General features: G+C 39.2%; 1 protein-coding gene across 1 annotated transcript; it reads right to left on the bottom strand.

Moving 5' to 3' along the window:
* Positions 1 to 2,222: 2,222 nt before the first annotated feature.
* LOC149830583 (uncharacterized) lies at positions 2,223 to 3,344 on the bottom strand. Its single transcript, XM_090015488.1, has one exon. The coding sequence runs from the start codon at positions 3,342 to 3,344 to the stop codon at positions 2,223 to 2,225; it is 1,122 nt and encodes a 373-aa protein (XP_089871614.1).
* Positions 3,345 to 9,893: the final 6,549 nt, after the last annotated feature.

A 9,893-nucleotide genomic window follows, 5' to 3' on the forward strand; every position in this document is an offset into this window, starting at 1 on the left:
AGGTTCAGAATATCGGCGATATTTGTGACTATGCTCCTACCACGAGTTCAGGATCCAGTTCCATATCCTCTATCAGAACTACATCATCCACCTAGAGGCAAACTTCGTTATGGTGATTGATGCCCTGGTCATCTTTTATCATCTCAGGTCTCAGCATATGGAAGTGAATTTGTCTTCCAACTTTGTTATCATTTAGCCTTGCTACTAGTATAAGTCGCAATCTTTTAGCTCTTTCTTAGGTCCATGAAACCCCATAAATATCTATCACTAAATTAGTGCAAGGAAATATTTATAAGAATCCATTTTTATTAAGGAAAGCACAAGAAAATGAACTGTGGGCTTTATAAATTGAAAGCAATTGGTTTGAACTTGCAATTTTATATACAGTCAGATATAAATGGGATTCACTATTATTCAAGAGTTTAACAGGTATTCTAAAAATGGCAAAGTTAGTAATATTATCACCTAAATTTCACAATTTTCAAACCCTCCATAATGAAATTGTCACGGTTTATTGATTCATTTAGCTCACCTTGTGATAAACATATAGCACAAATATAACAAAATAACAGATAAAGATATTGCAAACATAAGAAACCAATCAGTGGAATAAGTCATGCAAATATGAACAAAAAGAGTACATTTCAAATAATAATTGAGTAAACCATCAGTCACTTTGACCAATCTTCAGATTTAATTTGTTTCCTCCATCTTCCACCATGCATCTTCAGATACATATTTAACAATTGAAACAAATATAAAGATATAGTAAAAAAAAACAAAAGAAAAAGAACCAGCCATTGGATTTCTACTAGAATCTTCGTGAAGTTTCATGAGTGATAGTTTCACAAAATGCAAATAACCAGCCTTTGGTATCGCGGGAGGGCATTCCAACTGGATTTCAGAACAAACCATTAGGTACTTGCAATAGGACGTGAAATTGGACAAAACTGCACTTTTGAAAACTACCTCTGAAGCATTGTAAATAAGGTTCTTTTCATCCCTCTTATCATAATAAAAGCCATACCATAACTCATGATAAAGCATGCATAAATACTTATCCAAACTCTTGAAATTTTTTATTCTTGATAAACATCTTGCAGCAATAAACGCTCCTTAAGAGGCAATGACTAATCCAGATATGGAGTTTCTGTGCCACAACTCAGAAATGCATGTTTGGATTGATAAAGCATCAGGAGTCCTGGCTCCACAATAGATACATCAGGTTTGAAACCGTGGAGTTAGTATAAAAACCATCAGAATTGGATATCCAAGATCAGGAGTCCAATGGCCAGCAAAATCTCACTTCAATAAGTCTCCAACTCAATTATTTTCAGCACAACCTGGATTTACAAATATGTGCAAGAACCCTCAAACATGACTGACCTCTTTAAAACTTATCCACGATAGAACAAAGCAATTACTCAAGCCATTGACCGACTCTTGTTATACTTCTTGTAGTATCAAATAGGGTTTAGGATCTAGGTTTGTTTCCAAACACAACCAAACAAACCCATTTGTCTGCTGCAATAAAAGCCACAATGTCTCCAGCATTCCCGTTATAACCATACATGTTTGCTAAATTGAGCTTCTCTTAAACCTAAGTTGAATTGCCATATGAGATATGGAAGGTCTCCATACAGTTGTAAGAAATCCTGATGACGACAATGGGATATGAAAGCTAATGACATATAACTAACTTGAAGCAATCTGTTACACCTCTAAGCAAATTTGTCAAATACCTAAACAGCGGTATCGGAATAGAGCCATCTTGAACTTCAAACAGTTACACATTTAAGCCATAGGTCAAAGACTGTGCAAGTAAATTATACTAATAGATATCATAAACAGATAAGACTAATTCTATATATTATATTCAATAAAAATGACCTATAAAAACATCTTCAGCAAGGTGTTTTAATTGCTCATCCTCAACTAACTGCAGCTAATGACATACTTTGAGGAGTAACAACCGTTTCAGAAAACTGTTTAAGGGTAAAGCATGCCTGCCGAGCTTCAGCATGCATCCCCACCATAGCACAAAGAGTAGCTAACCATGAATGGGTGCCATACGAGGGATTTTCCTTTCTTTTCTGCTTCAGCTGATTAACTGCCTCCTTTGAAACACCTCCTTTGATCAAAATGATACCGAGTGTTTTGTATGTAGAATCATCTGGTAGTATGCTAGATTTAATCATGTGATAAAATGTTCCAACAGCTTCTCAAAATCTCCCAGTCGAAGCATATAAGCAAATCACACTGTTATAGCTCAGTGTCTTACTAAGAAGACCAGGTTCTTGCATCTCTTGCGCAATATGTGCTGCTTCACCGAGTCTTGCAATCTTCTTATATAGGAAAAGCACCATTTCATAAGAGAATTCATTTGCCTTCCCTTGGCACTTTAAATCTTCAAAGATTTCTTCTGCATGGCTAACCATAGAGTACTCACTATATAGATCAATCATACAATTTGAAGAATATACATCAGGTCCATCATCCGATGACTGGAGCAACTTGTATATCTCTTTTGCTTCTCTCAAACACCCAACTTTGGTGTATAGCTTAATTAAAGAGTTGTAGATAATTGAATTTCTGGTAAAACCTGCATCGTGCAACATACAAAGATATTTCCGAGCAGGCTCAACGCTCCCAGTGTCAGCAAATGGGTTTATTAGAATACCAAATACAATAATATCTGGCTGCACACCAGAGACAACCATATCTTGAAAAAGCTTCTCCGCTTTTTCCAGCTGAGCTAACCTGATAAAGCTAGAAATAATTGCACAATATGGGACACAATCCTGTACAAATCCACCCTCTTGAATTTTGCTGATGTAGCTTCTTGCTTTATGAGGTAGTTCGGCACCTGATAGTATCTGTATTAGTGAACTATATGTGCATTTGTCAGGAAGAACGCCATGAGGCTCCATATTTTCGATCATCTGACAAGTCTTGTCATACATCTTTGCTTTTCCATAGGCCTTGATCATCACATTGAACTCCATAACACTCAACCTCTGCCACTCTGAACAACAACTAAATACCTTTTCAGCTTCCAACAAGTAACGACGCTCACCATAAGGATCAACAATTGCAGAATAGCATTCGGAACTCATCTCTTCACTGAGATGAAACCTCTCAAACCAAGCCCATGATCGATCAAGCATACCAGCATCTATGTACATTCTCATCAATGTCGTCTGGATGAATTCATCAATATGAAACCTCCTTTGGTCCATTTCCATGATGAGTGATTCAACTTCTTCAACCATACGTCTATCTGAAAGTGCATACAGATGAGTGTGGTAGCTCACATGGTCTGGCTTGAGGCCAGATTCTTTCATCTTTGCAAAGTAACTCGATGCCATATTGATGTTATTATTCTTTACATGCAAAGACATGAACATGAATGGCCTGAACAGATGAATCTCAAGAATACTTTTCCATTACTGACACATGTTTCTTGTGTAAATATTGCCTATCCTCCTCTCTGCATTTGCATCCTTTCAAATGTGCCATCTTCTTAAAGTCTTTCGCTGCTTCCTCCACAAATTCCCTGTTCCCTATTTCCCAACCAACCACTTTGTTACTTATCCATCTAACTGGACCTTCACTTTGTCTGCTGCCTTTCTTTGGTAAAAGGAAGTAGCAGTGTTATCCATGACCCTGGGTGTTATATGTTCCTTGTATCTGGAAGTCACCTGAGTTCTTCGATTTTCAACAGAAGGGCATCTGCCCCTTCGATACGGCCAGGATTGCCACAAACGTGAATCATTGTATTGAAAGTGATCGTGTTGGGAACTATTCCATCTCTAAGCATCTGATTGAATACATTTGAAGCTTCTTGCAATTGGCCAGCCTTGCCATATGTATCAATTAGAGTATTATAGGTATATGAACTGTAAAATTTGAGGCAATGGTGCAGCAGTACCACTGAGTTGTGATTCCTGCATGCGATTCTTGCCATGCTGCTTTTTATTGCTGCCCTTCATTGAGCTATCAACATTGCCATTAAAAATTTCACCCGAGGACCAAATCCTTGAAGAATTGCTCTGCTTTTCCAAACTCTCTTGCTCTCTTAAATGTTTGTACAACAATCCCCATCGTGACCTCTTCGGTCTTCATCCCTCGGTCCTTCATGCTATCAAGCCACATAAGAGCTTCATCTTTTAACCCAGCTCTACTGTAAGCATCAATTAGAGTACCATATGTAGGGTTAGTGGGCATGATCCCCTGGTTCTCCATCTCTTCAGAAAGTTCGCGAATCGATCTCACAAGAATCCTGAACACAATGTTGTAATGAATAACATTCACTTCATAGCATCCTTGTTCCTTTAACCACTGAAAAATCTCAAGTGCACGTTCCCACCTACATTGCTCCTTGAGAATTATACTCATCTCCTTGCAATTCAGACTCTCTTCCCACGGCTTCAAGGCTTCGTCTAAATCCTCAATCTCATCTAGTGCTTGCAGCATCGACGGAATGAGTCCACCATAAGACAGCCCCTTACGTTTAGAAGTCCTCTCTGCATCGTTCCTGGGAAGATCTCTACCACCGTGTTTAGTTTTCTCCACTGCACCAAGAGGTACACATTCCCGTTTTTCATTTCGTGGAAGATTTATACCTCCATGAGCACACCGAACATCTACAGAATTATACTCACAATCCAAACCTCTGTTTCCCAAAGAATTTAGGCACTCACTGCCAGATTTAACAGATATAAACACACACAAACACACATCTTAAATTTCCGTTTTTTGAAGGATTTCCACGTCTAGAACAAGATTGAACCACAATACCAACATACCCACATCCCAATTTCCCGTTATTTTTAGCACTTCTAAAGTACCCAGAACTCGAATTCCCCAACAGACGATACTCATCCCGTCTTCTAACAAAATCTAACCACTCCCGTTGCGAATGCAAGCTTCCAGACTTCACCTCCATCGAGAAAGCAAGATTTGGGGAATTCCCATCGTGATAATATGAACATTTTTGCATGTATAGCTGCATCTGAGCCAACAAACAGTGCAGAATTCGTGTTTTTTCCGGATCTAAATTACCAAAACAATCAAGAAAAACTAGAGAACAGGAAACTCTGATAACTAATGGAATCAAAACCGTTGAATTTAGGAACAGCGGAAGGAAAAGAAGGGAAAAAAGAGGGATTGAAATGAGACCCTACTCTCTTTGCCGGCACGAAAAACCCTGTACCCTTTAAAGCCTCTTCAAAAAGTCCGCAACTGATAAGGGCCGCGGTTGAACTTGGGACGGATATATGGATCCGGTTGGATCGATCCACGTCCATATCCACCAAGGATTTGGTTCGGGTATAAGCTTTAGGGGTGCAAATGGATCAACTTTCTTCGGATCCTCAAACTGAATCCGACACTTTATTTCCAGATAAGATCAGGAAGGGTATTTGATCCGGATTCGAATTTACATATTCGGGTCATTTTTGGACTCGGATTGGGTTCATATCAATGTTTTATAACAGATCTATGTTCAAATGCGGAACTAGTCCAATCTGTTTGCACAATTCACATTGAATAACCTTGATTTCCATCTTCTTTTACTGGATCCAATATTACCATACATATTTTGAATCTAGATTCAACCTTACCTGATCAAATCTTGTTCAGACTCGGATTTCAGATCAGGTAAGACCTGGCCCATATCCAGTACAATTCAGTGAATCAGATCTAATCACATACTACACAATCGGGTTTGAATGAAACACGGTAATACCGAGTGTGGATCTGACTAGCTTAAAATGGTTAATTAAGTGTACTTTTACACGCCCCAAGTGGGGGTTGGCGTAGTGGGGATGGGCCTTAGCTATCATACTGGTAGTTAAGGTTCAATCCCTGTGGGCATCACCTCCTCCCACAAGCCTATGCCCAGCATAGGCCTTAAAGGCAAGGTCCTAGCCATGGAGTCCCCCCCCCCCCCCCCCCCTCGATCTATGATCTACCCATTCCCAAGCATTGGGTTTCTTCGTGTAACTAAAAATAAAAAGGTGTACTTTTACACATAATTGGATTTAGATTCAATTCATACTCAAATTCGGATTTAAGTCTAAAAACCATATGCAGAATCCAAATCAAATCGTTAATCAGATGCTCTTCACATTAAACAACTCTAAATGGATTTAATTTTGTTCAGATATCCAACCCAAGTCCAAATTGTTGAGATCACTAGAGACACTGAGCGGTATATGAGGGGGCGTTTGTGTCATCGTCCCTGCACATCTGCGGGACACCCAATGTGTGGGCCCCCACATGCTTATGTGTCATAGTTGCATGGGTACTCAATGCACCTATCTTATCGCGTACCAGGCATATCAGTACCGGATACTGGTACTAAACTAGTTTCCAAAACCATAGAAAGAAGTATCAAAAGTTTAAGAAACTTGCACCAATTACTTGAGAAAGACATACCAACTTACATAAAAACATGTTTCTATAACATTATAAATGAATATCAATTTCGTTTCTATTAGCTTTTTTTTTTTTTGCATACAAACAACAATTTCATACAATAATTAATTGATTTACATATTATGTTTATCAGTTTCAATATATATAGGTATATTTGTAAAAGTATACACTTCCTATCAACTTTTTAGAAACTTACCAATTATTTTAGAAACCATGCTAACATTTATTAGAAACCCCTATCACTATTTTTTGGAATCATATATCAATATGCGTTTCAAATAAAGGCGTAGCCAAACTTTTTAATTTTTAACATACCTGTATACCCCTTTCTGGCAACTATGTTCTGCACACCCACACAGACACAAAAACAGTGTCCTCAGGATGGACACAAAAAAATATATTTGAGGATGCAGGACAGGACGGGACAGCATGTCCTGTCCTGTTCATGAATCAAACGGGCCCTGAAGCAACGATGCTGTGATGGAGGGGGTGAACCAGCCGACTCACCAACTTCTAACCAAGTATTATTTGGTCCACAAATATCAAATCCATAGTAAAAAATATCATGATAAAATTAACATTTTTTGAACTTGTAAAATATCAGGGGCAGCAGTCTACTTCCACACTCGCCACTTGGGAGAAGAAGGTAGCATCCGGTGAATCCTAGTTGTTCAGAGTTATGCCTTTGTGAAAGGGCTGCATCACAACCCAGGTAACTATTATAATTGATCAACTTGGGGTTCCAATTTAGATGCAAAAACTACTTATTCGAATCTGGTTGTAAATCAGATAGCACCTGCTTTACCGAATCCTACTATTCAGATTGAGAAGAGATCAGATATCTCACAAATAAAGACGAGAAACGGGTCTGTTAAGGATTTAACAATCAAGCTTCCTATCCTTGGTGTATGCATTGGTGACGTCTTGAAACCGGCAGCAGATAAGATTCAAGTTCTCTCAACTCGTGTGCAACTCTCTCTCTCTCTCTCTCTCTCTCTCTCTCTCTCTCCCTCTCTCTCTCTAAACAACAGCATGCAGGACTAGGCATGTATAAACACACACTAAGGAGAAAATTAGAATCTGGTTGTTGGTTTGCAACTGTAACGCTCCGAAATTACAACTTGTGATTTCGATATCGAAAAACCTTTCAAAGATTTAAAGTTTTCACTTTTAAAAGCGACAACAGAAGACATTTAGAAATGAACACAAGTTAATAAATCCTGGGCACGTTAGCAGAAAATCTTCATTTCACATGAACAAGTACTTAAAGGAAGTAAGAAAATAAAACAATAGGTTATTAATAAAATCTGTAGTTTATTACAGAATGTGCATTTTTCCAAAGTCCAATAATCTAAAGAAAACTCCAAATCTCAGAGACAAAACGTCAGCAGAAAGAAGAGAAATCTTAAGCCATGTTGCACCACGCCATTGGCCGTTTGTGAAGTCCTACTCATCATCTGTCCATAAAATGAGTCAGTTTCATAACAAACCAGTAGGTGCACGAATAGATAAAGTAGAATAACATAAAACAGGACATTCATGAGATAAGCAGTTTATTACATTCAAACAATAAATACAATTGTAATCTATTCTAACAAGTGTAACATATGCAAAAAGCTATTGTTTGAAACATTTCAAGAAGTATAAGTCTCAATCATCTACAACTATTTAAAAAGATATTCTTTAAGTTCTGATATTAACTGGCCTGTGAGTACGCACAGACGCGAAACGTAGAAACAATCGAGACCGATCCGGGGGTTTATTATGTCAGGTGTTTTCGTTAACCCAGATGACTGACTGAGTCCGCTCCTAAGAGAACGGTCAGTGACCAAGAGAGTAAATCCCCAAAGGCATTCGTGGCCTATGGATGCATCCAACTTTTGCAGAAGTACCTAAGAGTTATCACCTAGGATAATTTATGGTAATCTCAATTCCCCTAACTTCGATGACTGGAAAAGCCGAGTCTTTTGCCCGTGGGGTAGTTGTTAACAACCTGTCCATCAGAGTTTTTGTACCATCCATCCTCTCCCTTGATGAACCGTGAAGGTCGAATGAGTACGACGGGGGTTTCTTAACCACCGCCACATTTCACATGCTCTGGTCTGTTAGACTCACCCGAGCATCTTGCCTGTGAAAGTGAGTTGTCACCATTTATGTGATCTCAGCATTGTGCTAAATGCACGCTTCGAGGTTGCTACAACTTCATCATCTAAACATCGTAACACACATGGGACATACTTGTCCAAAAGTACAATCGCACCTACCTAGAGGTACGACTACGATGAGAGGGCAACATTTAATGTCTTGTGATTCTTTTGGTTCATACATGACATGTATTGCTCTTTGAGCAATTGGCCTGTGGAGGCCGACATTATCTCATTTATATCAATAAAGTGTTGATTGCCCACTTCAAGGTAATCCATGACCTCTCGTAAAATTTATACCGTACATGTCTTAAGCTCCGGTTACAATAGCAAATTCGTGGGTTTCTCGATGGATGACTCATCACAGTATTTCATAAAAATCAGTAATATACTTGGCTTACTCAATTACTAAGAAACAGGAAGTCTCAGACAAGTCTTGGGATCGCTGTGGATTCAATCATTTCTTCCGAGTAACCGACTCGGGATACACTTAGTTGCATCTAGCAACGCATAACTAGCTCGCAAGCTTTATAAGCAGACATTCATTCTCGAGGAGTCAGCCTTGCACGAGGAAACACCTCCTCTCAAGCTTTTAGTATTTGTACCCCATTTCACACCTTTCCAAAAGGATGAAATGTGGTACGTACACCTGCACACCCTACAAGGCTTGTCTGAGGGCGGCTACAAGTTTCATCATGAAATAACAACACGACACAATAGAAAAATCACAACAGTGAGCAAGTACATAGACACAGTCATAGGCATTTCTGTAAAAATGAGTTCACCCGTATTACATACATTAAGCATGAAATTTCAGAGGAATGAACGAGAAAAACACTAACCAGACAATCATAAGTTAAATAATTCTCTAGGTAAGCAGGTATGTAAAATAACTATTCTATCTCAGAAGTCTTATATTTTATTTCATTCATCCAAAATCCTCGTGCGACTTTCCCCTACCTCGGGATGTTGTGTAGCTGCGTGCGTCTACGAGTGTAGATAATACGAGGGTCGGGCCGTGGAGCACGTACCGGACCCGTTGCGTAAATCGACAAAAGTGTGAGAGTTATTATGACATAGTTGTCAAAAAGAACAGAAGGCCAATGGTAAGACCTGCCCTGTCGGCGGAATCTGATGAGTGGCAGGGTCAAGGCTCCTGCTTAACAGAGAAAATAGAACGGTAGTGGCCCAAGACCTCTGCCCGACCAAACGACGAACAACATGGGCATCGGCCTCTGCCTGACCAAACAACGAATGACATGACAACGGATGGCAGGGGCCTTAGCCCCTGCCAGATAGAGCAGCGAA

This window comes from Nuphar pumila, chromosome 8 (genome assembly GCF_984573655.1).
Source record: "Nuphar pumila chromosome 8, dmNupPumi1.hap1.1, whole genome shotgun sequence".
Lineage (NCBI taxonomy): Eukaryota > Viridiplantae > Streptophyta > Magnoliopsida > Nymphaeales > Nymphaeaceae > Nuphar > Nuphar pumila.